The sequence below is a fragment of the Drosophila innubila genome, assembly GCF_004354385.1.
Source record: "Drosophila innubila isolate TH190305 chromosome 2R unlocalized genomic scaffold, UK_Dinn_1.0 1_C_2R, whole genome shotgun sequence".
Taxonomy (NCBI): domain Eukaryota; kingdom Metazoa; phylum Arthropoda; class Insecta; order Diptera; family Drosophilidae; genus Drosophila; species Drosophila innubila.
In genome coordinates, this window is record NW_022995374.1 from 3,829,587 (window position 1) to 3,855,193 (window position 25,607).

General features: G+C 40.3%; 9 protein-coding genes across 13 annotated transcripts; 5 read left to right on the forward strand and 4 right to left on the reverse strand.

Annotated features, from left to right (window-relative positions):
* Positions 1–57: 57 nt before the first annotated feature.
* LOC117785177 (ubiquitin-like-conjugating enzyme ATG10) lies at positions 58–2,481 on the reverse strand. The gene is made up of 4 exons (XM_034623090.1): positions 2,464–2,481; positions 618–714; positions 418–562; positions 58–360 (listed from the first exon to the last, which is right to left on the reverse strand). The coding sequence occupies exons 2-4, from the start codon at positions 711–713 to the stop codon at positions 101–103; spliced, it is 501 nt and encodes a 166-aa protein (XP_034478981.1). The 5' UTR covers position 714; positions 2,464–2,481; the 3' UTR covers positions 58–100.
* LOC117785176 (tRNA (adenine(37)-N6)-methyltransferase) lies at positions 812–2,482 on the reverse strand. Of its 3 annotated transcripts, none has more exons than XM_034623088.1 (5): positions 2,464–2,482; positions 2,294–2,401; positions 2,071–2,209; positions 1,529–2,006; positions 812–1,474 (listed from the first exon to the last, which is right to left on the reverse strand). In XM_034623088.1, the coding sequence occupies exons 2-5, from the start codon at positions 2,353–2,355 to the stop codon at positions 987–989; spliced, it is 1,167 nt and encodes a 388-aa protein (XP_034478979.1). In that variant the 5' UTR covers positions 2,356–2,401; positions 2,464–2,482; the 3' UTR covers positions 812–986. The 3 variants fall into 3 exon arrangements, with proteins under 3 accessions (XP_034478979.1, XP_034478977.1, XP_034478980.1); XM_034623089.1 differs by lacking the exon at positions 2,464–2,482 and having other exon boundaries at positions 1,092–1,319; positions 1,352–1,474; positions 2,294–2,436; XM_034623086.1 differs by lacking the exon at positions 2,464–2,482 and having other exon boundaries at positions 2,294–2,433.
* A 396-nt stretch (positions 2,483–2,878) lies between these two features.
* LOC117784037 (proteasome subunit alpha type-6) lies at positions 2,879–4,028 on the forward strand. The gene is made up of 4 exons (XM_034621635.1): positions 2,879–2,997; positions 3,066–3,161; positions 3,222–3,398; positions 3,464–4,028. The coding sequence occupies exons 2-4, from the start codon at positions 3,086–3,088 to the stop codon at positions 3,943–3,945; spliced, it is 735 nt and encodes a 244-aa protein (XP_034477526.1). The 5' UTR covers positions 2,879–2,997; positions 3,066–3,085; the 3' UTR covers positions 3,946–4,028.
* Positions 4,022–5,856, reverse strand: LOC117784036 (deoxyribodipyrimidine photo-lyase-like). The gene is made up of 2 exons (XM_034621634.1): positions 5,735–5,856; positions 4,022–5,680 (listed from the first exon to the last, which is right to left on the reverse strand). The coding sequence occupies exons 1-2, from the start codon at positions 5,776–5,778 to the stop codon at positions 4,081–4,083; spliced, it is 1,644 nt and encodes a 547-aa protein (XP_034477525.1). The 5' UTR covers positions 5,779–5,856; the 3' UTR covers positions 4,022–4,080.
* A 3,579-nt stretch (positions 5,857–9,435) lies between these two features.
* On the forward strand, positions 9,436–12,829 carry LOC117784020 (quinone oxidoreductase). Its single transcript, XM_034621616.1, has 3 exons — positions 9,436–9,740; positions 10,849–11,673; positions 11,733–12,829. The coding sequence occupies exons 1-3, from the start codon at positions 9,691–9,693 to the stop codon at positions 12,148–12,150; spliced, it is 1,293 nt and encodes a 430-aa protein (XP_034477507.1). The 5' UTR covers positions 9,436–9,690; the 3' UTR covers positions 12,151–12,829.
* Positions 12,830–13,263: 434 nt separating this feature from the next.
* LOC117784186 (origin recognition complex subunit 1) lies at positions 13,264–16,834 on the forward strand. Its single transcript, XM_034621848.1, has 3 exons — positions 13,264–14,754; positions 15,193–16,065; positions 16,123–16,834. The coding sequence occupies exons 1-3, from the start codon at positions 13,497–13,499 to the stop codon at positions 16,716–16,718; spliced, it is 2,727 nt and encodes a 908-aa protein (XP_034477739.1). The 5' UTR covers positions 13,264–13,496; the 3' UTR covers positions 16,719–16,834.
* On the reverse strand, positions 16,731–20,017 carry LOC117784185 (GPI ethanolamine phosphate transferase 2). Its single transcript, XM_034621847.1, has 7 exons — positions 19,797–20,017; positions 19,162–19,720; positions 18,976–19,106; positions 18,703–18,917; positions 18,435–18,649; positions 17,615–18,348; positions 16,731–17,550 (listed from the first exon to the last, which is right to left on the reverse strand). Exons 1-7 carry the CDS (start codon positions 19,964–19,966, stop codon positions 16,764–16,766), a joined length of 2,811 nt encoding a protein of 936 aa, XP_034477738.1. The 5' UTR covers positions 19,967–20,017; the 3' UTR covers positions 16,731–16,763.
* A 482-nt stretch (positions 20,018–20,499) lies between these two features.
* Positions 20,500–22,499, forward strand: LOC117785232 (zinc finger protein 510). Its single transcript, XM_034623155.1, has 3 exons — positions 20,500–21,019; positions 21,072–21,425; positions 21,500–22,499. Exons 1-3 carry the CDS (start codon positions 20,564–20,566, stop codon positions 22,460–22,462), a joined length of 1,773 nt encoding a protein of 590 aa, XP_034479046.1. The 5' UTR covers positions 20,500–20,563; the 3' UTR covers positions 22,463–22,499.
* Positions 22,500–22,620: 121 nt separating this feature from the next.
* On the forward strand, positions 22,621–24,763 carry LOC117785231 (transcriptional repressor CTCFL). Of its 3 annotated transcripts, XM_034623154.1 has the most exons (5): positions 22,621–22,956; positions 23,021–23,144; positions 23,235–23,359; positions 23,425–23,784; positions 23,844–24,763. In XM_034623154.1, exons 1-5 carry the CDS (start codon positions 22,687–22,689, stop codon positions 24,675–24,677), a joined length of 1,713 nt encoding a protein of 570 aa, XP_034479045.1. In that variant the 5' UTR covers positions 22,621–22,686; the 3' UTR covers positions 24,678–24,763. The 3 variants fall into 3 exon arrangements, with proteins under 3 accessions (XP_034479045.1, XP_034479043.1, XP_034479044.1); XM_034623152.1 differs by having other exon boundaries at positions 22,622–22,956; positions 23,021–23,359; XM_034623153.1 differs by having other exon boundaries at positions 22,622–22,956; positions 23,024–23,359.
* The last annotated feature ends 844 nt before the right edge of the window (positions 24,764–25,607 follow it).

The window sequence follows — 25,607 nt, forward strand, 5'->3', positions numbered from 1 at the left end:
TATATATGTATATGTAAACAACGCCTGTAATCAGTGTTTAAAAAAACCAATAATAAATACTATTTATCAAATATATTTTCATAGTGACTTTTACTTATAATTAATGTGCATCTAACCCGTAGGCATTTGATAAATTCAGTTGAACATAAGGTCCATATAAACTTATAAAGGTAATCAATAGATTTCTACTGGGTTTGCCGAACTGTGCCAAAATCTCCGTTGTGCGACAAGGATGAAATGCCATGAAGGGACGAAACAACACTGGATGCTCCATTTGTGTCAACATTTGGTAGAGTTCGCTGCGTTGTGTCTCCGGCATAAATGTTTTCCACGTGGCCTCCAAGTCCAAGAGACTTCCATCTGTGAAATTATGATTATTATCATTGATTACCCACAACTTTGCAAATTAAAATATACCTGATTTATGAGCTTGAAAATACAGCACCGGCACCTGGTAAGATATACTGTAGACTATGTGATACTCTACACTTATAAGGTTATCGCTGGCTTTACACTTAACCTTTTGCGAGTACATGAGAAAACTATTGGGCTCCTGGTCGTCCTAAAAGAAACAATATCAGTAAGCTGGTATTGTAAATGATATGGTTATTACTTACCTTTTCATAGAGTATCCAGTTGTCGTCTAATTTGTTTGATATTTCCAATAGCTGCTTGGCCTGGCTAAGAAATTCTGGCCAGCTCAACGTTGTCATGCTGTTGCTGTATAATAGAAGAATTTAAAGTGAACTTGATAAAGATAGAATGTTAAACGTGATGCCATAGCTTCTAGTCAAGGAAAAACACAAAACAGTTTATATATTAATGCCTCGTATATTTAATATGCAACCGACAAATTGAAATTGTTTTAAATCTTAAAGCTCCTCAACTTGTATACTTAAAATAACACATAATTAACTTTACTATAAGCAGTTCAGGGTACAGAATGCAGAGTCTAAAACTTATGTTGAAAATGCGTTCATTAATAATTAATTATTGCGTGGTTCGCCATCGAGTGCAGTCACTTGGATGTTTTCGTTGCGTCGCACTTGGACGACAGTCACACTGCCGGCTTTGTCATCAAACTTGCACGTAACTGTGACCTCGCTCAGTTGGAAAGTGAAGATCTGTGAGCCGTATTTTGTGCGTAAATACACGGAACGGGGATCAGCTTCCAATATGTCCACAATGCATTGTTTATGGACCTGCAGCTCCCGTAACTGCACCTCAGCATGCTCATTAAAGTAAACGCTCAGGCGATGACTGGCCACCACCCAATTGGGCACACGTACATCGCTGGGCAATGGTGGCAGTGGAGCTGCCTGCATCCCATTATCACTTGATCCATCTGCGCTTGGATTGCTGGCCGAGAAGCCTGCGGCACCATATAACTCGAGATCGGACTCTTCTCCGTCGGGTTCCTGGCGTGAATCATAAAAGTCTGCACTGTTTTCATTTGGAATAACGGCAGTAAGACCTGTTGTAGACACAATTATAATTATTATTGTATAAATTATACAGCACAGCATACCAGTGTCAATGCTTAGCACCGGTGCATCGTAATAGGGTATATAAGGCTTGATATCCATCACAGGCGTGCCATCTACCATATCAGTGCCATAGAAGCTTATAGTGGCACCTTCAATCTTTTCGATTTCCACCAGCGACAATCCAATGGGACAGGGACGATGTGGCGAACGTGTAGAAAATACGCCAACACGTTCTCCGCCCAAACGTGGTGGAGCAACCTTTGCCTTCGGATGATTGTTGTTGCGATGAAAGTGATAGATGAGCCACATATGCGAGAAGTCGCACAGTCCCTCCAGCGAGTGTTCTGGATTATTAAAGACACTATCGCTTAGCTGGACACTGCTGCGCAGTCGACTGCCAACGCTTGATTGTCGTGGCACGGCGCGTTTCTCCGGAAAGGCGGTGCGAATGACGCCGATTGGCTTGAACTGAGCCACATCAGCGCAAACATTCACATTGTTGTCATTATTGCTGGTTGTCTGCAGTTAACAAGTAGTTAATAATTGTGTTAATGTTCTCTACCCATCTGCAGCTGGCACGCACCTGAAGTAAAATCGTTTCCCGTTTGTCCTTGTTCTTAGCATTTTTGCTGGCACAGCCTTCACAGCGAAAATCCTGCAGCAGCCGGTTTATTGTTTCAATGTCCTTGCGCTGCACATGTTGTAAGTTGCGCACTTGCTGTCTGCACATGTAATCGAATTCAAGGTACATAAATAACATTGAACTTGAACTTCAAACAGCATCAAGTATATTTTTTGTATTGTACCTCAAGTTATTTATCTCGTTGCGCGCAATTGTTAATTGATTTTTCAAGTCATCCTCATGCATGTTCGTAATGCAGCACCGCCAAACCGTTAATAAACTTAAGTTAACACTTTAACACAAGCCTAATTTATTATTTAATTTATTTTTTTGAAAAACATATTTTGTATTTACCTTTTTTCGTCTTAAGATTGCCACCCGGGTCAAAGGCTGCCACCCTGCATAATTTTCCGATCTGGCTCGATTTTTTCTACTTAAAAAAACAAGTACATTTCCGAAATTGGGTGTTTTTAATTTTTGTACTTAATTCCGAATTTTTTATTTTATATTTTCTAGAATTTTTAAAATTTTTGCATAGTTTTTTTTTAGAGTTTTCTTGATTTTATCATATTTATTTGTTTTGAATTAAATTTTCTATCTTTTCTTCCCGAGGGCTGACGAACTTCAAACCTTTATTAAAATGTTAACCTTAATTTTGTCTAATTTCCAAATATTAATTTTCATCAAATATTAAATCTTTTATTGAGTTTTTTGCATTTTTAAATTTGCATTTTATATTGGCATTCACACAAAATGCAAGCAGAATTTATCGCGCAATAATTCGATACTTTATTCCAGCCCTGGTAAGCAATGACTTTATAAAATTTCGTCTTTGAGGCAAAACGAAATTTAACTTCAAGTCTAAAATTTGAAATTATACAAATAAAGGGTGAGTGCATAAATTAAATGTTATTAATATGGATAAACTATATGTGTTACATTATTCTCGGTCGCAGTCAAGTAAAATAACGCCAATATGTCGCGAGGAAGTTCAGCCGGTTTCGATAGACACATTACAATCTTCTCACCTGAGGGACGCCTCTACCAAGTGGGTAAGTTTAGCGGCTATAATATATGATAATAAGTGTTTTAATTACTATGTATCATTTAAGAGTATGCATTTAAGGCCATTACCCAGGAGAACATCACATCGGTGGCTTTAAAGAGCGGGGATTGTGCCGTTGTTGCCACTCAGAAGAAGGTGACGGAGAAGAACATTGTGCCGGAGACAGTGACCCATTTGTTTGGCATCACCAAGGAAATTGGTTGTGTGATGACTGGCCGCATTGGTAAGCTCCATTAATATATATAATTCAGTTATAATGGTTATAATAATTGTGTTTTCCACTTGCAGCTGATTCCCGTTCGCAGGTGCAAAAGGCGCGCTATGAAGCCGCCAACTTCCGTTATAAATACGGCTACGAAATGCCCGTGGATGTGCTCTGCCGTCGTATTGCCGACATCAATCAGGTGTACACACAGAATGCCGAGATGCGTCCGCTCGGCTGCAGCATGGTCTTAATCTCCTATGATGATGAGCTGGGTCCCAGTGTCTACAAAACGGATCCGGCTGGTTACTACTGCGGATTCCGGGCCTGCTCGGTGGGCGCCAAAATGATTGAGGCCAACAGCTATTTGGAAAAGAAGTACAAGAACAACTTGTCGGAGGAGAAGGCCATTCAATTGGCCATTACCTGTTTGTCCACCGTTTTGGCCGTTGATTTCAAGCCCAATGGCATTGAGATTGGTGTTGTGAGCAAGTCGAATCCGCAGTTCCGCATTCTCGACGAGAAGGAGATCGAGGAACATCTCACCAAAATTGCTGAAAAGGATTAAACGCTAAGCGTGTATTCCATAGATGTAAATTCAACCATTTTCTACAGTGCGTAAATAAAAAAATGCTTGTGGCACATAACAAATTAATAAAACTTAATTTACTTTTCGAGTAACAATTATAATAAAAATACAGCTTCAATTATCTGCCTTTTTGTGGACTTTTCCGCCGTATCGCATCACAAAGGCATTGACATCAAATTTGCGCTTGCATCCCTGATAGTTCATGTAGCGAATCTTGCCGAATATGGCGCGCTCCTTCCAGCCCTGATCGTGGACACCGCCAATGGACCACATGCAGCCCACATAACCGTTGGGATCACGGCCATCCAGGCTGTACTTGTCATTTAGGAGTATGGAGTACTCCAGTGCCTGCTCTGGCGTTGCTGTCCACTCGAGTATCTTCTTGGCCCAATACATGCGCAGAAAGCCATGCATTTTGCCCTCCTTCACCAGCTGCAGTTGTGCCGAGTTCCAAAGATCATCATAGGTGCGTGAGTGTTCCAATTCTTCGAGTGTATAGCACGGACTTCGCTTGTCCTGGCGATGGGCATCCAGTGTCTGATAGGCCCAGCCGTGTAATCCCTTCAAGCTGTCGTAGTGCTCGTTGTAGTAACAGAAGTTGTCGGCCAGCTCGCGTCGCACAATGGTCTCCTCACAGAAGGCATCCGCTGAAGCCTTGTGCATGCCGGCAAAGCGTTTGACCTCCAGGATGCAACGCTGCGCTGAGATCTGGCCAAAGTGCAGCCAGGGCGACAGACCGGACAACGCATTCGCCGTCGGATCATTACGCTTTCCATCAAAATGACGTAAGCGACGCGTGCAGAACTCGTAGAGTTGCCGGCAGGCAGCTGTGTAACCCGGCTTGGCCCAATCCACCTCATCCACGCTCATATCGCAGGTCAACATCTTATAGGCGGCATCCCAATCCACAGGTTGCAGCCGGGTCTCTTTGCCATGCGGATGCTTGATCACTGGGGGAAACTCAGTCAGGAATTCCTGCAGTTTGGAGTTGATCTTATTGCGTATGGTGCGTGCAGCGTATTCCTGCTTCTCCGAAGTCACCCAGAGTGGCACAATATTGTGTGCATCCACTTGGGTAATGGGCACATGACCAGGTAGCTTCTTGGCCACATCCGAAACCCATTGACGCGGCAATCTCAACGGGGCAAAGTCACAGACGACTGCTCCAATGTCCTCGGCCTGCACAAACTCCGGCAAACGCTCTACAGCCGGACCCAGCAGCAGTTTAAAGGATATGTTCAGCTTAAGACACTCCTGCTCCACTTCCTGCAGTCCACCCAGCATAAATTTATAGTGTCTCAAGGTGGCATTCAGGAATTTGGGCACCAAACAGAACACCACTGTCAACGGCAGCTCCAGTTTCAGTGCCAAACGCTGGGCAAATAGCAGAGCCCAATTGTCCTGGACACGTCCATCTCGAGACATCCAATAGACCACGCCTCCCTTGCATCCCTCCCTCACATCACTTGCTCCACTCACCTCTCGCACTCGCTTCTTCTTGAATGCAAACTCATGGACATTGGATGCGGACGCAAGGCGTTGATCTTGAATGTGGCTCATAAACTGTTCAACATTTTTGTAGCTCGGTGTGAAAGTTTTCGCGGGCACTGTTGCAACTGTTTCCTCTCCACTGCTGCTACTTTCCTTCACCTCCTTTTTTGGCTTCTTTTTGGCTGCGCCGGCACTGCTTGGTTTGCTACGTTTCATGTGTAAGCTGCGTAAAACAAGGTTTTAATTTAAATACTTTACTTTGTTGATAGTTTATTACGTTCTAAAGAATAAACGAAAGCCGCCAAAAACTGTTGTTTTCATAAGGCCGATATTCGATATGGAAATATCGATATTCAATTAAGATCTCTTGTTGTTATAATTGTCACAATACATCGATATATCAAGCAATTGAGCGTCTGAATTTTAGATCGAGTGCTATAGCCGTCACTTTATTGTCACGTAGATTAGCCAGCTAAGTGCTATGAAACACATTTCGTGTAGCTTTGCTTAACGATATATCAGATGTGCTGTAAAATGCCCACAGGCAATAACTGTTAGGTTTGAATATCATACATTTGTTATTTGTTGTGCGCAGGCTCGTTTCTTATATTTACACTTACATTGCTGTTTCGTTTGTATCCAGCAAAGGAGACTTCAAAGTCAAATGTGTCCTTCTATGAGCTGTATGCCGTGCGGCAACGGTGCTGTGAAACATTGAACAAGCTAAACAAGAAGCGCAAGAAGTAATTATTGCATTTTTAACGCTACGTGTGAATAGTTAACAACAATATTGACAATTTTATTGAAAAAAAAAAAAACAATTATTGAAAAGCTTGAAAACCAATATTTACAAATTGTATCGATTTACATTTTAACATTTTTATAAGGTAAGTTGCAACTAACTAATTGAACCATATTACGCAATTCTTTTTAAGACAGAGGCATATGGACCAGACAAGTTTCTATTGGGATTTACCATGTCAATCGGGAGTTTATTTGAATTTCTCTCCTTTAAATTATCACGTTGCGCTTTCGTGTCAAAGTTGCTGCGTAATTCAAAAATTGGGCGTCTGCGTACATACACATGAAATACATACAACCAAATCAGCATAGTTTTCTGCACGCAATCTAAAAATATATTTGAATTAAGAACAAACAGTTTTGTTATTCCCGTGCATAAACAACTACTATTTCAGTGACCGTTGAGTGCATAGTAAATAAATAAGCTACTCGTGCCATTCTATCAGCCCCTGGCGATTCCACTCGACTTTGAATTGAAAACAAAAAGAAAACCACAAACAATTAGTACATGTTAATACATATGTACAACTGTACATATGTGCGTATATGGGCATTGTAAATTAATTTAATATCAGAAATCATAATCACAATCCGCAAACGCTGACGATGGCCTTTTGTGCTCGATCCGTTTATTGAATACTATACAAACACAAAGGATCTATAAATAGCATCTCGGGATGTGTAGAGTTCATTCCGCTTAAATGCAAACGATTGTAATAAAATTAAATGTCTCATTGCTGCATAATTTGTTACATTTTATTTAGCCGACTTGTTGTAAATTAATGAGTTACAAGCAACGGTAATCGAGTGATGCCATTAAAAATAAATGGACTTCAACATTTTTTCAGGCGCCATAAATGCAAAACATCGTTTGATTAATTATAATCTACAATTGACTGAAAGAATTCCAAATGATTTTAATTGAAAAGTTGCTCAAAAACAACAACAATTAACAAATTAGTTGACATTTGAAAAACCTGCAATATGCTGATCTCACGATCTGATGCTAACTAACAATTGATCCAACTTCTCTGCAATTGACATTATTTCTTTTATTGAGAACATGAAATATGAACGGAAAGCATAAATTGAGCTTAATTAATATGCGTGTGTACATGTGTGTGTTTGTATTTTCAGTATTTTCGTATTGCCAAATTTTATGGCACTTTCGCTTTTATACCCTGTACCCAATTCTTCGAAAATGGGTATAATCAAGTTGTATGTAATGCAATGCAAAATAAAAACAGTGCAATGTTGTTTGACAAATTTAAAATTCACATACATATTAACATTTTGTATATATAAATATAGGCTATATCATATTTGAATCCAGCACTTCCAACTTCTTTGACTCGATCCAAAACATAGTGAAATTTGCATTTATTAAGTATGGTTGATCTTATATTATTCAAGTATAAATGGATGCAGATTTTATGCAATAATAATTTTAAATTATACAGCGCATTACTATTTATAACGCTGTAAATTTCAAAAAATGACCTCAGCAGAATCTTTAAGACTGCCAAAAGATTTCAGAGATTTTTATTATCAGGATGCACATACATATGTATGTACATATGGTATATGCATATTTTGTATACATATGTTTATATCAGTGTGTGTTTGTGTGCAAGTCGACAACAAAGAACAAAGACAGTTTTACGCACAAAACAAAGATGTATGCGATTTTCAGTTTCTATCTTCGCATACGTTTTCAGCTCCCCTTCCCTTTCACCATATCTTATATGAGCAACGGCCAATGCGCTTTTTGGAGTTGAGGGTGAGACTGCGAACCAAAACAAGACCAAAGTTACAGAGAGAGAGAAAAAGAGAGTTACACTCTCTGAAGGCGAGAAGGAGAGAGTTAGAAAAAAGAGAGCAGCGCCGGCTGATGGAGTACATACAAACCGAATTTGCACGCGGCGAGTGCGTGATAATCACGCAGCACACACATGTTTCTTGTTGTTGTTGTTTTTGTTATTGTTGTGGTTGTGTTTGCATTTGTGTTTGACCCTCATTTTCCATTCAAACATCTCTCGCCCGGTTAGCAAACAAAAAGCGTACACACATGTCTGTATGTATGCATTTTTATATGCATGTATGTGTGCACACAGTTGTTCGTTACTTTATGTGCATTTAATTTGTTTCTATTTGAAGTAAACAACAAATTTCCATTGTAAATAAAGCTTATCAATAATTAAAGTGTTAGACCTCAATAGATCTTATATATACTATATTATATTATAAGTTATGCCACACGCAGAGATTGAGAACGTGACTAATTCAGCGTTTCAGATAGAGAATCTCTTACATACATATGGATGTACATATTCAAACGTTCATAAATATTTACACATTTACTAGAACAATTTTATTAATAAATACAAACATCTGTGCTACTTGACAACGCATCGCAGTTTGACCAACAACACTTTCGTCTACCCCAAACAAATTTAGAAATGTACATATCTAAATAAATATTATTGTTTATTTTTGTTTTTTTTTTTTTACTTATTGTTTTTACGCGTTGCCTGGTTTTTTTATTTCAAATTGTTAATTTGATTTGCGACATAGCTACATATAGTTAGTGAAGTAGCTTTTTTGACAAAATAAAAGATGCACATATTTTATGCAAAACAAAGCAACGTTTCTGTTTTTTTAAAATTAATTTTTCTTATTTTATTATAATTCTTACGTAAAAAAAAAATTAAAAATCAATATTCATACATTCCCATGTTTTTTTTACTTAGTCAAAACAATTACCTGACTAACTGTATGGATATGTATCTACGTATGTATGTACACACGAATCAAAACAAAAGATAAAAACCAACAGACTGCTTGCTGTACACTGACAAAAAGTTTTTAGTTTTTAAGTAAATCAGCTGATTTCAGCTAAAAATATGCAGTAACACGCATATGTATGTATGTAACGTAGTCCTTTTTTTCCTGTGAATTTTAATAAAAAATTTAGAAACGCACACACAGTATGTATCGATATATCTGGAAGATATATTCTCGAAGAATCTTAACGGGCACGCTCAGTGCATGCACTCTGTGCATGTACATGACTGTATTTGTATTTTCTGCAAGTGTATGTGTATATGTGCAGCTTTGTTTTTTTCAATTCCATCATTCCATTACTGTTGACGCCGTCGCCGTCGCTGCTGCCGGTTTATTTAGCTTTTTAGAGCGCGCGTCGTCTCAGGAAAATTTCAGTTGTTCTTTGGAAGTGCGCTCGACAAGTTCAGTACTGGAAAGAGTGGCAACAAATCATAAAGAAAAATCTCTTGCGCACTGTAAAAGAAACAGTGAAAGTGTTTAAAAAAACTTACCCAGTAATTGTTGACATATCAATAAAGCTTAAATGTGCTTCATGTTTAATTAACTTTATTACATAAAAGTGAAATCAAGAGAAACAAATAATTAAAAATGCCGGTCGATATTTGCAGTCAACAGCACAATCTGATAGGTCCAATAAGGTAAAGACCTATTTAGATTTTTATGGCAGCCATATAAAAATAATGATAAAGCCATTCAGCTTCCTTTTCAATACACTACTACTTTTATCGATTGATAATTCCCCGATGGGAGAACAGTTCCAACAGGTGCTAAACCGAAGGCCATGGAACAAAGCACTTAAATAATTCAGACAATTAAAAAAGTGGACACGACAATAAATAAATAAAACATAATGAAATTATCTTGTAAATAAATTCAACTCTATTGCATATTTATATGTCCACTTGACCTTTCAGATATTTAAGCTCAATACTCGTACCTACTCGTATCTTAACAAAGTACAATAATATTCACTTGAAAATAAATTTATTTATTGTAATTCTTGTTATTATTGCTGTCTTTGTAAATCTTAATAAATAATTACATAGGAAGTTGTTAACATTAAAAGTCATGATGTGCGCATGTGGTCTCCCTAAATTGTTGTTGCTTTGTAATAAACAACAAATGAGATTTCAAAGCAAATCGAAATATGACCTTGGTCCAAATCGAGGCATGTAAATGATAAATTGCTTACACACTCGCCTGAAGCTAAACAAACAATAGATAATATTTGTAATTATTGCTAATTTTACTATATTAACAAAACTTTTTGATAAAAGCAAAATATTTACATTGAATTTTATTTGTCAGTTATTTAACAAATTAGAATTTGTTTTAGCTATAATAAAAAATAAGTATCTTATGGGGTAGGTCATTATCTTGAAAAAGACATTTAAAAATTTTATAGGATAATATATAAGATAAAATAATTTATTTTGTCAATAAAATTTTTGGGAGCAAAACAAAATTTTAATAGGTTTTCAAACCTTTTTCTATTTCTAACTATAATAACAAGAAATAATTTTCTTATGGTAGGTCATTATCTTGAAAAAGTCATTAAAATATTTGGTAGGATAATATATGTATAAGAGAAAATAATTTATTTTTTCAATAAGATTTTTGGAAGCAAAACATTCAACAAAATTTGAAGAGGTTTTTCAGTTATTTCTTAGTTTTTATTTGAAAATAAGAAAATAAATATTTATGTACATATCTAAAAGGATTTTTCTTATTATGTATCTCTTGCAGCGGAACATCAGATACCTCCTCTTTGTCGCTTAAAACATTATCCTTGGCATCTGCTTTGCCCCCGACCGATCCCGAGCATACAAACAGTGCATACAACATGAATAAGCTGTGCCGACAGGTGTCAATTGAATCACCCGGACCGGGTGTAAAGAACTGTGTTTTTAACTTCTTTGTGCCCATTGAGGATACACCGGCACATGGCGCCCGCATCAAGATTGTGTGCGCTGGTGCCTGTTATCGTCGTAGGGATCGCTCCAATTCGATAACCAGCGTGTCGTCAGTGTCATCCGAATTGAGTGACTACTGTCCGTCGGTGACGTCGATGTCATCGCCCGCTCATCAGGGCATCCGGGAGGGTTCATTCTTTCCGGGCTTCGAAGTGGCCGGCGTAATTGAATCATTGGGTTCGGAGATCACAGAGGCCAACAACTGTGGCCTACATATTGGACAGCGTGTCATTGTATATCCATTCGATGAGACTCCTGCCGGTTATGCAGAGCTGCTGGTGGTGCCGGATCTAAAGCATATCGTACCGATACCAGATACTCTACCCATGGAGGAGGCCGCAATGTTGCCAACTGGCGCCTTGCTGGCCATGAATGCCGTCTTTAAGGCACAGTCGGTGGTGACGGAGATCCTCAGTCAACGTGCGGCCACAGATCCCAATAAGAAATGCAAGATTCTGATAGTAGGCACTGGAGGATTGGCCCTTTGGGCAGTACGAACTGCATCCTATCACTTCGCATCGACTGGTGCGCATAATGTTGATATTACAGTGGCCAGCCTCCGGGATGAGGGATTCCGTCTAGCTACAGAGATCAAAAAGTAAATTTGTAAATGTTAAATTGATTTTCAATCCAAACTTATTTCTCTCCTGCTTGCAGTGTCAGCGTTGTGCAATGGAACGAGTGTCTATATGAGCCACAGCTCATTGAGCGCACCAAGGATGTGTGTGGAGGAGCCGTTGATGTGGTCATTGATTTTGGCACAACATCCAGAAGTCTGCATCGTTCCATGCACTGTCTCTCCAAGGGCGGTGTGGTCCTGATCAGCGAGGAGGTTGCCGAAAAACTGCTGCCAAAATTCTCACGACTCTCCAATGAGTATCAGCAGGAGATCATACCAATTTCAAATGGCACACCCGAGCAGTTGGCCGAATTGGTGCAATTGGTGGCTGATAAAAAGATTGAGCCACCGCCGTATTCGGTATTTCCGTGCGAACAGGCCGCCGAAGTCATACAGAAGCTGTGCAATTCCGAGATTCCCGGACGCGCCATTCTACGCTTCCACGAAATTGAATAGATCGAATTATGCAAGCAAGCATCTCTATCAAAGCATTAACTCATCTTAAATATAGATATATGTATATCTGTTAGTTTTTACTCAAGAGAACCTACACACAAAACACTTGGCTCCCTTCCTCTATTGAAGCGGATCAGCGGATCAGGATCAGGATCACTCCTACGGGAACCACAATAGTTAAACCCTTCCTGCTCCCTTCAAAATATGTAACATTTATGTGCTTAATATTTGCAGTAGACGTTACTTTTTGAACTTTGAGTTTTGGTCATCGATTTGACCAGTGATTTAATTTCCTTAATTTTGTAATTATTAAGCATCTTTAGTATTATGTATGTATTTTTTGTATACGTATGAATTGTGATTAATTTTTAATTTAAGCATCACACAGTTTAATGACTTTATTTTGCGTACTTAGAACTTAACCTGATTTTTTATTGGAGTGAACAAAATTCACAAGCCATTAAATAGAAGCGAAGAAAAATGTTCAAAATAAATGTTATTATATTATATATAAAAACAAAAAAGAAAAGAAAATGAAATTTGTTATGCATGCAATGCAAAATGTTTGATTCGATTTGCTTGATATTTGTACTCATTACGTACCCAAAAATACATTATAACTAACTACAACTACTTAAAGTCATAAATAAAAGCATATGCATATATGTATCAATACTAATGTACAAGCATTTCTGACGCCCACAATTTGTTCTCTCTCCGCTCTTCGCTCTCAACTGTCTTTTAATTCAAGTTTTGGTAAAAGATTTAAATTTGATTATACTTAAAATTCCAATTGCTGACGATATGTGGCATAACATTGATTTTAGCTGTAGTTCCTTTCTATCTCGGTTTTGTACCAATAATGAAAAATGTACCAGTTTTGTTACTATTGTACCATTTTTGAAGAGAACACATTTGTTTGGCACAACGTCGTTTTTAGCTATAGTTCCTTTCTATCTCGAGCTGCAGCTGAGGAAGGTCAGTCGCTGGGAGCTCGCATAGTTTTGTACCAATAATGAAATATGTACCAGTTTTGTTACTATTGTACCATTTTTGAAGAGAACACATCTGTTTGAAAAAGGATAAATTGGCAGCACTATCTTAGGGCTGCATTAAATTCATCGCAACATCGCAATTAAGAATCGATAGTTGTAATGATCGTTCGATTGCATTTTTTGCGCCAAAATTGCTGCTCAGCGCGGCAAGCTGATTGCTGATTGTGTAGTGTTTGTTGTATTTATTGAGTTGAGTTGAATTGAGTAAAAAAAGAGAGACAAAAGTGGAACACAACCCATTTCTCCAACTGCTGACTGAGAATATTTGCTTGACTACTTGACTATACCGTGATGGTTAATAACGAAAATGAAATATGTGCTGGTCAGCAGCAGGTCATTTGGATCGGCAGCCACAAGCCGAACACATTTGTTAAAAGTCTGGAACACAAAAACGTTTACTACTACAAAAAGTGTGTGTACGGACCGCTGACACTGACAATTGGCGACTACATACTGGTGGCCAATGCGGACGCAGCTGAGCCGGACACTGTGGAGGGTTGTGATATCGCCAAAATACTGCATCTCTATGAGCTGCGGGAGATGAGCCACAAGGAATCCTGCCGTGCTATTGTCCAGTGGTATTCCCGTCCTCAGGCCATACCGCATAAGAACTTTGATGTGGACGACTTAAACATTGACTTTGACAGGGAAATCATTGAGGAGCATCGTCCCTACGACAACGACGTAGCCCTGGGCTCGATATTCCGCAAGTGTCTGGTCATCGAGGGCAGTTCCCAGTCCAGTGCCGAGCAGCTGTTCCAACGCGCCAAAGCTAAACCCAACTGTCCCATGTTTGTGACTCGTTACAAGTTTGTAAAGGTGAAACAATCCTATCGCCTCATTCCACTCGAGATTCAGCTGGATGATAAACCAAGGTCTGGTCGAGATGGAGGCACCACATCGACATCGGCACGTAAATCGATCTCACGCCGACGCCTGTCCACCACAGCTGCCGGCAATGCTCCGCCTGAGTTTGTGGATGTCAACTACTTCAATTGCGAGAACAAAGTGTCGCCCATCAAGATTGTGGGTGGCTGCAGTGTGGTGCGGCTATCGGAGAAGAAGAAGAGCAGTCTGACAGCAGCCACAAACAATGACGATCCGGCGGAGATCAATGCCAACTATCTAATGGCCTCACCACTCACTGAAAAGAATGCCAAAGTGTCCACACCAAAGTCACGTGCATCGGCAGCACGCCGCAATCTTAATCTCAGCCTGGACAAGGGAGCAGACACCACCGCCGATTCAGATTGCTTAAACTACTCGATTGTCCAGCAAACTCCCGATCCCAAGACGCCTTCCAATGACATGAAAATCAAGTTGCGCCTCTCGGAGCGTCGAAAATCTGCACGACTGGTGTCCATAGATGACGAGCGGGATCCCTTGGACACCAGGACGTCGCAGAGCCGCAAGAGACTCGGCGTCAGCACTGGCGACATATATCATACGCCCACCAAGAAATCCAAAGAGCTGCTAGAATCTGCTGGCCAGGAATTGACGCCTTCCACACGCCGCAAGAGCATCCTAAAGTCAGCCACCACACGCTTGGGTAAGTCAATCCCTTAAATTAAGTGAAATGTTTTATTTATTGATTAAATTAGTGTCAAAATTATGAAAATATTTTTGAAATTATGGATTGGGAAAAAGCCAATCAGATCAATAGATGTTAGTCATGGTATTAGCAATAGTATAAATATTAGATTAGGTATCAGGAACTGTAATCATTATTAGTTTTACTAAAAAACTCAAAAAATAATCATTATTTTTGATATTTATTATTTTACTTATGATTGCAATTGAGCAAAAAAATAAATCTCAAAAAATAATCATTATTTTTAAGCAAAAAAAAAAATAAAACTCAGAAATAATCATTACTTATGAGCAAAAACAATATAATGATTTTTCAATTGAAATTAACAAAATAATCTTTATTTTACTGTCCCAGATTTAATAATCACATGTGTCTACTAATCCTAATCTCTTGTAGCTGATGGCACGCCCAGACGCAGCATACAGCTGTCCAATATTGTGGAGCAGCGCATCTTCGATAACAATGAGATTATATCGACACCGAAGCGTAATCGTTCCAAGCTTGCGGATCCAGTGAATCCAGATCCGGAATACACACCAAAGAAGTCCAGCCAAAAGACGCCAACGCGTCCACGTCGCATGAGCAGCACGGGAACCAAAGTTGCCACGGCCTCCAAGCTGAAGGACGAAGCTGCTCCACTGACACCTTCGCAGAAACTCAAGAAAATACGTGCCGGCGAACTGAGTCCCAGCCTGGAGCAGCGTCATCAGCCCCTGGATGACAGAGCCAAGTCCCAGCTGCAGCTGGCACGGGAACAACTCCATGTCTCCGTGGTGCCCAAGAGTCTGCCGTGTCGCGAAAAGGAGTTTGACAACATTTACAGCTTTCTGGAGGGTAAAATTCAGGATCAGTGCGGCGGTTGCATGTATGTGTCCGGCGTGCCGGGCACGGGCAAAACCGCCACCGTCACCGGCGTCATTCGCAGCCTGCAGCGTCTGGTTACGGCGGATAAGTTGCCCGCCTTTGATTTTTTGGAGATCAATGGCATGCGTTTGACGGAACCACGTCAGGCGTATGTGCAAATCTACAAGCAGTTGACGGGCAAAACCGTATCCTGGGAGCACGCTCACTCCCTGCTGGAGAAGCGCTTCACCACGCCGGCTCTGCGTCGTGTGACCACCGTGCTGCTCGTGGATGAGCTGGACATACTGTGCAACCGGCGACAGGATGTCGTTTATAATTTACTAGATTGGCCAACCAAATCGGCGGCACGTTTGGTGGTGATCACCATAGCAAACACCATGGACTTGCCGGAGCGTCTGCTGATGGGTAAGTGAATCGCTGGAGTCGTCTAAGCTTTCCAAACTAATCACCATGATCTTTCAGGCAAGGTTACATCTCGTCTGGGCCTGACACGCCTCACTTTCCAGCCGTACACGCACAAGCAGCTCCAGGAGATTGTCACCGCCCGCTTGGCCGGCTCCGAGGCGTTCAAGGGCGAGGCAGTGCAGCTGGTGGCACGCAAAGTGGCCGCCGTATCCGGAGATGCGCGACGTGCTCTCGACATCTGTCGGCGTGCCACGGAAATCGCCGACACTGTCGAGGATCAGCCTGCAGCCAAGTGCGTCAACATGCTGCATGTGCAGCAGGCGCTGGCCGAGATGATAGCCAGTGCCAAGGTGCAGGCCATCAAGAATTGTTCGCGTCTGGAGCAGATCTTCTTGCAGGCCGTTGCCGCCGAGGTGACACGCACTGGCGTCGAGGAGACAACCTTTCTGGGCGTCTATATGCAGGTGGAGTCCATTGCCGCCTTTATGGGCGTGTCTCTGCCAGCGCCTGGACGTGCTCTGCACATCTGCTCCAAGCTGGGCGCCGAGAGACTCATCATCTGCGAGCATTCACGCAATGATCTCTATCAAAAGATACTGCTCAACGTTAGCGCCGATGACATACATTATGCACTACGCGTGGAGGGAAATTGATACAATATGGAATTAAGTTTTAAAGCTTTTAAATTACATTAATATTTAAGCGTCTTGTTTAAACAATTTAAAGTACAAACTCGTTGTTAGAAATACCAAGTAAAAGACCAAAACAGTATAACAATCGTACAGCACTTTGGGTGAGAAGACGGAGTAGATGAACAAATGATAACGAAAGCCAACCATCAGACAGAGATAGAATGCCGCCGGCAGCATGACCAGAGCAGCATACAACGGTGCCACCAACGAGTCCGCTGCCTTGGCATAGGACGGCAGCAACTGGAGAATGCCCACATTGCGCAGATCCGCACGCAGCGTGTGCACAATTAGATAGAGAAAGGAATGTATCTCGGCGCTGTAGGTATTCATTGTGACAAAGAAGCCAACAAGCAGCGGATTATAGCTGGTCTGGCCAATGTATCCGGGTGTCAGATCAATGGTGGACAAACTGTTCGAGTTGCCCTGATAGAAGTAAAACATTCTAGCCACAAATATGGTCATGATGATCTTATAGACATGCACCAAGCGCACCGAGAACTTTCGAGCAGTGGTGCCGTAAGCTTCGCATAGCTTATAGGTCTCGTCCAGCGTTATGAGCAGCGTGGGCAGCAGCACAATGTTCTGCACCTTGTACAGCAGTGCCACCAGCATCAGGGAGCAGGTCAAATTGGTTTGCAGCAGCTTCAGCAGATTGCTGCTTGGCCTGGGAGCATCCAGCAAACTGTGTCCGCCACTGTGCTGCTGCTGTGGCAAAGCTTGGCGGTAGCCAAGGACGAAAACAAGCGCCAGGCAGCACCAGAAAAGCACCAGGACAGGCAGCACAAAGCGCGCACTGCAGGAAGAGATCAAGTTAACATAGGAAACCATATTAAACTCGTATAGTTAATAGAACTCACGCCAAATACTGAGGCAGCACAAAGAATTGCACCTGTCCGTTGAGACCGCGAAAACTATAGACCAGCAGAAAGGCGATGCCGTTGAAGATGGCCTGCGGTGTATCCGTGAACTTGCGAAGACGTGCCCAGAACAGCAGCAATGCGAACAGCATCAGGGTGCTCTTAATGCTCGTCAATCTGTGCAGATATCGCATGAGTGTGAGCAGGATGAGCACCACAAAGATCTTGCGCTGTTGCCACAGACAAGCCGAGGCAATCTTGTGCAAATGTCGTCCATCCAGCTCCACATTCGCCTTGGTAATGCGGCGACGTAGTGTCTTGAGTGCGATCAGCAGTATAAGCGAATTTCCCAGATAGTACCATGTCTTGTATTCAAACTCAATGAACGACGAGGAGCCCAGGGAGAAGGTGCGTATGGCTAAGCATGCCAGCAGTGACAACGGCAGCGGTATGGATAACTTCAAGCGACGTGAATAGAGAGGCGGCAGTGCAATCTTGATCAACGCTTGAGCCACATCCATGGACAGGTAAACAGAGGCAACTATGGGCAACACCAAGAGCAGGCTCTGCAGCATTGAGCTGGTCATTAATTGATCCAGCATATGACCCACAATGTTCAGTATAATTCCCACAACCAGTGAGAGCAGCAACTGACCCACTTTCATTTTGTCCAGCTGCAGTTGATCCGTTGCAGTGTCCAGAAACAAAACGCTGAGCACAATGTGTAATGAAGTCTGTAATAAAAAGGGGAAACACATTAATTACATACAAAACTAGGAAAGATAAAGATTATATAATAAAGATTATTGTCCAAACAAACCGCTGTTGTGAGCGCCAATCCGACGGCTATTAAACCGTAATCGAATTTGACCAGCGACTCCGATAGTTGTCCGGATATCTCACGTGCCACCCGTAGATAATTGAGCTTGGCATTCTCATAGTGGACTTTGCTGACGCTGTTGGCATTCCCACTGCGCAGTGGTTGCAACAGCTCCTTGTGCAGCAACGTTGCATTCGTATACCAAACATAGTAATCTGCGGATATAATCAAGTTATAAACAGCAATACAATATCAAAAACGAACTTACCACTACGCCGGACATTTTCATGTCCAAATTTGACTCTCGCCTTGTTGAGCAGATGATGGGCATTATAGAAATAGGCGTACATCTGCTGCTCCAGCGATAAGGACTGCAGCATTTCCGGTATCAGGCAGCCAATGGACATTGTGGGTATCTCCACGGACAGCAGCAACGCCAACGTGGGCGTCAGATCAATTTGATTGTATCTCTTGGTGCTAGTACTAAAAAATAAGTAAATTAAATAGAGTATCTAATATGTTTTAATCTATAGCAGCTTACGTGTACTTGCTGCAGTTGTTGGAGTACAAATAAAGTGGAACAGTGGTCTCTGCGGCCGTGTTGCCGCCGTGTCCGCCGCCATCAGCCATGCCATGATCGCCCGTCAACATTAACAAATAGTTGTCCATATTCTGTAACTTAAATTCAGTTAAATTCTAAATTTAACATATCATTTGATTTACTTACCTTGTGATCCAGTATCTTTTTCACTGCATTGTCCATTTCCTTTAGTTTGTGATTCACTTTTGGACTGGCATGGCCTTCCACATGACCAATGTGATCCAAGCCCAGATAGTGTAGTATAAGTAGTTTCCAGTCTTTCTTCTCCAGCTCCGATTCCAACGCATTAGTCACGTTTTTGTCGCCCTCATAAAAGTCATTCACATAAAACGAATCATTGTTTGCGGCTGTTCGTGTAAACTCCGTAGGAAAGAGGTGCACCCAGGTGTGGTCACCGGCAAGGGACACAACGGCATTGCGCTGCTTTAGGCGATGCAACAGGGAATCCTCCACCTGCTCGGTGTGTCCCACATTGAGTGCAATGTCTATAAAGTTGGATAGTGTGCCAGTGGTAATGCTCTTCAGCCGTGGCATTGTCACCGTCGGAATATCCACGTGCAGGCTGAGCTTCATACAAGCCTTGTCATAGGCAACCGGCATGCTGGACTCATTGGGGAAGTCATCGCGCAGGGCATCGATCAGGAACAGAATGAACGAGTTATAGCTGGCTGGCGGTGGTACCAAGCTGAAAATGTTAAATAATACTGTAAGCATATGTGGCACCTACACTCATAACTTATAACTACTGATAAACAACATACTTTTCACCGTGCAGTGTTGTTGGACGGTCAATGGGCACACTATTCTCTTGCTCTGCAACGGAGTAGGAGGCGGGAAAGAAGCCAATGAGAAACAGCACGGCGCCGCACAGGAACAATGTTAGCATATAGAAAGTGTATACAAGGCGACTTTTATGCTCCTCCATTGCCATTGCGTGTCCTTAAGCATGACAAGAATTAAAACACCGTCCGGCTGGTTGACAGATAAACAAATACTATCAGTGTTGCCAACTTTACTTAATTATATTTTTTTGTAAGTTGGCAGACGTGTGTTCCAAGCAGAGCTTCGATAATAGAGCAATTGAAACTGTTGATACATATCGATATACATAGAAAATTTAAATTTAGGTTGATTCAAATTTCAAAATGCAATAGCTTTGAAATAATTTAATAATTTAATGAAAATTTAAATTCGAAATTAGATAAAATCAAGAAAAGCATTTTAATCAAGGTTTAAAGCTCGTCAGTCGAAGGGGAGAGAAGTTATAAATTGAATTCTAAAAACAATGTAAAAAGATCAAAAAAATTTTTACAAAAATTTTGAAAAATTAAAAAAATCTATCTTAAATGTTAAAAAAAATGCAAAGTTAGGTGCTTGTTTTTTGGTGCAACCAAATTTGTAATTTTATTAAAATTGTACAAGCTGCCAGATCGAGAAATTTTTGCATGGTGGCAACCTTTAGACAACCTTTGCAAACACTTTTGTGTAAAGTTTGTTTATTATTTTAATTAAATAAATGTAAACAGAAATGGAAACCTGTGGACTTATTATGAGCAGAGGTCAAGACCTCGAAAGTTTCCTAATTCGATGTTCATATTGTACATTTGACATGGAGATCGACCAATGGGCCTTATTTGTGTTACACTTTCGGAATTCGCATGCATTCAATATTAAGGACAATGCGAGCATATTGGAAACAGTAGAAGTTGCTGACGATGAAAGCTCTATCAAAGAAGAATTCTTAGATGTTCCTTTGGATGAAGAAGAAGTCGAAACTGAACTTAAAGATTTGTTGAATGTTCCTCTTGATGAAGAAGAAGTGGAAACTCAAGTTAAGGCACCGTCAGAAGCAGATCATTCCAGAGCCTCATCGTCATTATCGGATACAAGTTTGAGCGAAAACGAATCAGCTGAAACTGAATCCAATGATCAATCAGAAGAGGAAGGCAATCAGGAGATATCTTCGAATTTGCCTGCATTTAAGGTATGTATTTTATGAAAGAGTATTATATTTACTAAAATAACTTGTTGCTTAGTTTAATCCCAAGTTCTTTCAACGGGATCCGCGCACATTGCAATTTATAGAGTCGTATAAGAATCAACCTTGTCTCTGGAATCCTGAATACAGCAAGTATAAAGATCCAACTGCATGTAAGGCGGCATATAATCAACTCATAACGGAGCTGGAAACCAAGATATCCGTTATGTTCTCAGAACGTTCTCTTAAAACGGCCATCAGGAAGTTACACATCCAATATAATAATCTGGAGAAGCGTGTTGTCAACGGAAGTCAAAAGCCGAATTCAGTTGCTTTTAATCACTATACAAGTTGTAGCTTTTTAAAAGTCAGTAAAGATCAAACGAATAGCTCTAAATCTGGACTTATTCAGGTATGTTATTAAAGCTATAATTAAATTAACTTAGAAACTGTTCGAAATTGTTCTATAACATTTTTACTTTGCAGTTGAACTTTTCGAAAAGGAATAAGCTTACCACAGACTTTATACACCTGTATGCCAAATTTCCGGAACTTTACGACAATAAGCACACGGATTTCTCAAAGATGATCGTCCGTAAAGAGGCATATGATCAAATGACTGCCGAAACTATAGTGAATCATGGGGATATAAACAGCGATGATATCTACCTCGCTGTACAGAGTCTTCGTCAATGGTATTATAGGCGCTCAAAGAATGATATAAAATCAGCCAATGAGTCGGAAAAGTTTTATTTTAAGGAATGCAAGTTTTTACCACCCAAAATGTTTAAACAGAAGATGAACTGCGAAATTTGCCAGCAGGAAATATTATCCGATCACGTGCTGCAAGTACATATGTACAAGGCTCATAATATTGGGGATCTGCCCTTCAAGTGCTCCTTATGTGATCGCAGCTTTGTCGGACGACCTGGCCTGACCACGCATGTGGAACGGGCTCATATTGGAAAGACACTTAAATGCAATTACTGCGAGAAAACATTTGCTGTAAAATCAGATCTACGTTTGCATATACGTACTCATACCGGTAATAATATACTTTGTGAGTTGTGCGGCAAGGCCTTTAGGTTGAGATCACAATTGAAGATGCATGTCACCGCAATACATACCAAGATAAGAGCATTTAAGTGTACCATGTGTCCAAAAGATTTTGTTAGAAAGGTCCATCTCGACGATCACATCAAAAGTCATTTGAATATACGTGATAAGATATGTTCAACGTGTGGTAAAGGATTCACTAGTTGCCACTCGCTCATTAGACACCGGCAAATACACTCTGAAGTTAAGAAATTTGTTTGTAAACTTTGTGATTCCAGATTCTCTCAGTTTGTCGGTCTAAACTCGCATATGAAACGCACGCACAACATTGTACGGAATAGTGCACAAATACCGACTGAAAATATAGTAGTTACAGAGCAATTGATTGATTAAAATGTTATATATTTAATAAACTTTGGCAACTTAATTGTTTTGAAAAACTTTTAAATCTCGTTTCAAAAAAGCATCGATAAAAGATTGGGCGCCACTGTTATCGCAGTGCTATCGATAGTTGCCTGCGATAGTTACGATACTTGACAACCAGCAGCTGGACTTAAATCAGTTGTTAAATTGACGTAAATAAAGAATTTCAATTGTCTGTGAGTTAAGTCGCTATAATGGAGATATGCGGCAGCATATTAACCAATGCCCACTACACTGAGTTCAACTTGAAGTGTATATATTGTTCAATTGAAGCTGATCTCAAGGACTGGGAAGAATTCGTGTTGCACATAAGAAATGTCCATTCATTCGATGAGGCGGATGAAGGAAGTGTTAAAAGTGAAAATTGCACCCTGAAACAAGAGGAGTTTAACGCAGAAATCGACAACAACAAAGCCATAAATGAAGAATGCGAGATTTGGCTAGATGACGATATCGAATTTGATGTAAGCTAGTTTATTTAATTCAATGTTTTCTCTTAATCACAATAACTCGTTTTTTTTTCAATAGCAGAAATGCGAGTACACTGAAGACGAGGTTGCTTCACAATTACCCAGTGGGAACGAGATAGCTTCACAGTCACCCGGTGGGAACGAAACGAGTGCTTTCCCCACCTCAGATGTCCCTATAGATGGTATATTGTATGCCGCAGAGGAGCCATATGATTCTGAAGCCGAATCAAATCTAATAAATGAGAATGTTGATGATTTTCACACATTTCCAGAGGACAATAGCTCAGATGATGACTATGGCAATGAGAATGATCCCAGTTCCAGTGATTCGGACGACGAACCCGAAGAATATCCACCCAAGCGTAGTAGAACTAATCCATTGATTTTAAAGCGCCAAGTACGACTGTTATATATGATTTACTAGATTTCATTTTATGATTTACATTGTTTTCACATCTGCAGTTGAAAGTTTCATTCATTCGGCGAAATCCACGCGTTTTACACTTTATCGAAGAATTCAAGAAGCATCCATGCTTGTGGAAACCCGACCATCCAAAATTCGACGATGAAAGAACCAGAACTGAAGCCTACAATGTAATAACTGAAGTGATGGATAAAAAGTGTAATGTACTCTTTACGGAGAGGGAACTGAAGAAATCCATAGGACAGTTATTTTATCAATACTCGGCTGCTGCCAAAAGTGCAGAACAGAATAAACTGAGTGGAACTCCGGCACGTTATTTTAATAGATGTAGCTTCCTCTCAACTAGCTATGAATCGAATCAAAGTGACGACGAGAAGTGTAAAACAGATGTAATACAGGTAAGACAACTAGAATTGATCAATTGATAGACATTTATTTAAATATTTAAATTGTTTAGCTTAATTTCAAGACCATTAACGAAGTGACGAGCACCTTTATTGATGTTTATGCCAACTTTCCGGTGCTGTACGACAGCTCTCTGCCGGACTTTAAGTGCGTCGAGGCACGCACACAAGCGTACATTAGGATGTCGGAGATGCTGGCGCCGGAGATGCGTGTGAACGACACGGAAGTTCATTTGGCCGTAATGAGACTGCGTAAATGGGCTTATATGAATCTGCGTCGTGTCAAGTCCAAAGGATTGCAGCGTCCTTGCACAAAAACGGAGTTGCATTACTTGCAGTTGTGCAGCTTTCTGCCGCCCAAAATTGAGAATTTTGTGGCCACCTGTGAATTGTGTGGCAAGCGATTCTATATTGATTACTCTCTGCGATCGCACATGGCCAAGATGCACAATGTGGGCGAGCTGCCGTATCTCTGCTCACAGTGTCCACGTCGCTTCGAGAAGGCTTTCGACATGGAACGGCACAAATTGCGGCAGCACTGTGAAAAAATGCTCAAGTGTGATTACTGTGATAGTACGTTTGCAGTGAAAACCGATCTGACTGTCCACATTCGAACTCATACGGGTGAGAAGCCGTTTGTGTGCCATTTATGTGGCAAGGCATTTAGACTGAAACTTTTGCTGGACTATCATATCAATGGACGACATCTGGATCTGCGACCATTTCCATGCGATTTATGCCACAAAGCATTTCGCAAGAGAGCCCAGCTAAAGAATCATATGAAGGCTCATCTGAATATAAGGGATAAAAAGTGTGACATCTGTGGTGCAGCATTCAGCTGCCCAACAACCCTTTGTAGACATCGAAAAACTGTTCACGCTCAATAATAAGTCAAATACTAAAGTATTTTATGCAGTACTAATTGTTATACATTTAAATAAATTCCATTTGCTCAGAAAGAGCGCGCTAATAATGCTCTGTTTGCTGCTTACCAACAATTTTCTATACTTGCCCCTTGACATTTTTTCAAAAATTTTGATCACTCATAACTTCATCAAAAATTAACCGATTTTGAAGCGGAATGTCATTGTGGTCATGATCTGGCCTCTTTTTTAATTCTGCATTTAAATTTGTATCGTCTAGAAAATTTGATATTTTTTCGATTCTAAGCCATCTATCATCCAATTTTCCATACATACCCCTTGACATTTTTTCAAAATCTTTGATCTCTCATAACTTCATAAAAAATTTACCGATTTTCAAGCGGAATGTCATTTTGATCATGATCTGGCCTCTTTATTAATTCTGCATATAAATTTGTATCGTCTAGAAAATTTGATATTTTTTCGATTCTAAGCCATCTATCATCCAATTTTCCATACATACCCCTTGACATTTTTTCAAAAATTTTGATCTCTCATAACTTCATCAAAAATTTACCGATTTTCAAGCGGAATGTCATTTTGGTCATGATCTGGCCTCTTTTTTAATTCTGCATTTAAATTTGTATCGTCTAGAAAATTTGATATTTTTTCGATTCTAAGCCATCTATCATCCAATTTTCCATACATACCCTTGACATTTTTCAAAACTTTGATCTCTCATAACTTCATCAAAATTTACCGATTTTCAAGCGGAATGTCATTTTGATCATGATCTGGCCTCTTTATTAATTCTGCATATAAATTTGTATCGTCTAGAAAATTTGATATTTTTTCGATTCTAAGCCATCTATCATCCAATTTTCCATACATACCCCTTGACATTTTTTCAAAAATTTTGATCACTCATAACTTCATCAAAAATTAACCGATTTT

Excerpts from the sequence above, each read along its gene's own strand:
- LOC117785177 (XM_034623090.1), bottom strand. The coding sequence starts at position 713 with ATGACAACGTTGAGCTGGCCAGAATTTCTTAGCCAGGCCAAGCAGCTA. Across the intron at positions 563-617 it reads ACTGGATACTCTATGAAAAG|GACGACCAGGAGCCCAATAG; the intron begins GTAAGTAATAAC and ends TGTTTCTTTTAG. Across the intron at positions 361-417 it reads TTTTCAAGCTCATAAATCAG|ATGGAAGTCTCTTGGACTTG; the intron begins GTATATTTTAAT and ends ATAATTTCACAG.
- LOC117785176 (XM_034623088.1), bottom strand. The coding sequence starts at position 2,355 with ATGCATGAGGATGACTTGAAAAATCAATTAACAATTGCGCGCAACGAG. Across the intron at positions 2,210-2,293 it reads AACGAGATAAATAACTTGAG|ACAGCAAGTGCGCAACTTAC; the intron begins GTACAATACAAA and ends TTACATGTGCAG. Across the intron at positions 1,475-1,528 it reads GGTGCTAAGCATTGACACTG|GTCTTACTGCCGTTATTCCA; the intron begins GTATGCTGTGCT and ends TGTCTACAACAG.
- LOC117784037 (XM_034621635.1), top strand. The coding sequence starts at position 3,086 with ATGTCGCGAGGAAGTTCAGCCGGTTTCGATAGACACATTACAATCTTC. Across the intron at positions 3,162-3,221 it reads GGGACGCCTCTACCAAGTGG|AGTATGCATTTAAGGCCATT; the intron begins GTAAGTTTAGCG and ends GTATCATTTAAG. Across the intron at positions 3,399-3,463 it reads TGTGATGACTGGCCGCATTG|CTGATTCCCGTTCGCAGGTG; the intron begins GTAAGCTCCATT and ends TTCCACTTGCAG.
- LOC117784036 (XM_034621634.1), bottom strand. The coding sequence starts at position 5,778 with ATGAAAACAACAGTTTTTGGCGGCTTTCGTTTATTCTTTAGAAC. Across the intron at positions 5,681-5,734 it reads TTTCGTTTATTCTTTAGAAC|CTTACACATGAAACGTAGCA; the intron begins GTAATAAACTAT and ends TGTTTTACGCAG.
- LOC117784020 (XM_034621616.1), top strand. The coding sequence starts at position 9,691 with ATGCCGGTCGATATTTGCAGTCAACAGCACAATCTGATAGGTCCAATA. Across the intron at positions 9,741-10,848 it reads AATCTGATAGGTCCAATAAG|CGGAACATCAGATACCTCCT; the intron begins GTAAAGACCTAT and ends TATCTCTTGCAG. Across the intron at positions 11,674-11,732 it reads CTAGCTACAGAGATCAAAAA|TGTCAGCGTTGTGCAATGGA; the intron begins GTAAATTTGTAA and ends TCCTGCTTGCAG.
- LOC117784186 (XM_034621848.1), top strand. The coding sequence starts at position 13,497 with ATGGTTAATAACGAAAATGAAATATGTGCTGGTCAGCAGCAGGTCATT. Across the intron at positions 14,755-15,192 it reads GTCAGCCACCACACGCTTGG|CTGATGGCACGCCCAGACGC; the intron begins GTAAGTCAATCC and ends AATCTCTTGTAG. Across the intron at positions 16,066-16,122 it reads GCCGGAGCGTCTGCTGATGG|GCAAGGTTACATCTCGTCTG; the intron begins GTAAGTGAATCG and ends ATGATCTTTCAG.
- LOC117784185 (XM_034621847.1), bottom strand. The coding sequence starts at position 19,966 with ATGGCAATGGAGGAGCATAAAAGTCGCCTTGTATACACTTTCTATATG. Across the intron at positions 18,650-18,702 it reads TGAAAATGTCCGGCGTAGTG|ATTACTATGTTTGGTATACG; the intron begins GTAAGTTCGTTT and ends TTATATCCGCAG. Across the intron at positions 17,551-17,614 it reads GTGCTGCCTCAGTATTTGGC|TGCGCGCTTTGTGCTGCCTG; the intron begins GTGAGTTCTATT and ends CTCTTCCTGCAG.
- LOC117785232 (XM_034623155.1), top strand. The coding sequence starts at position 20,564 with ATGGAAACCTGTGGACTTATTATGAGCAGAGGTCAAGACCTCGAAAGT. Across the intron at positions 21,020-21,071 it reads CGAATTTGCCTGCATTTAAG|TTTAATCCCAAGTTCTTTCA; the intron begins GTATGTATTTTA and ends CTTGTTGCTTAG. Across the intron at positions 21,426-21,499 it reads CTAAATCTGGACTTATTCAG|TTGAACTTTTCGAAAAGGAA; the intron begins GTATGTTATTAA and ends TTTACTTTGCAG.
- LOC117785231 (XM_034623152.1), top strand. The coding sequence starts at position 22,687 with ATGGAGATATGCGGCAGCATATTAACCAATGCCCACTACACTGAGTTC. Across the intron at positions 22,957-23,020 it reads ATGACGATATCGAATTTGAT|CAGAAATGCGAGTACACTGA; the intron begins GTAAGCTAGTTT and ends TTTTTTCAATAG. Across the intron at positions 23,785-23,843 it reads GTAAAACAGATGTAATACAG|CTTAATTTCAAGACCATTAA; the intron begins GTAAGACAACTA and ends TAAATTGTTTAG.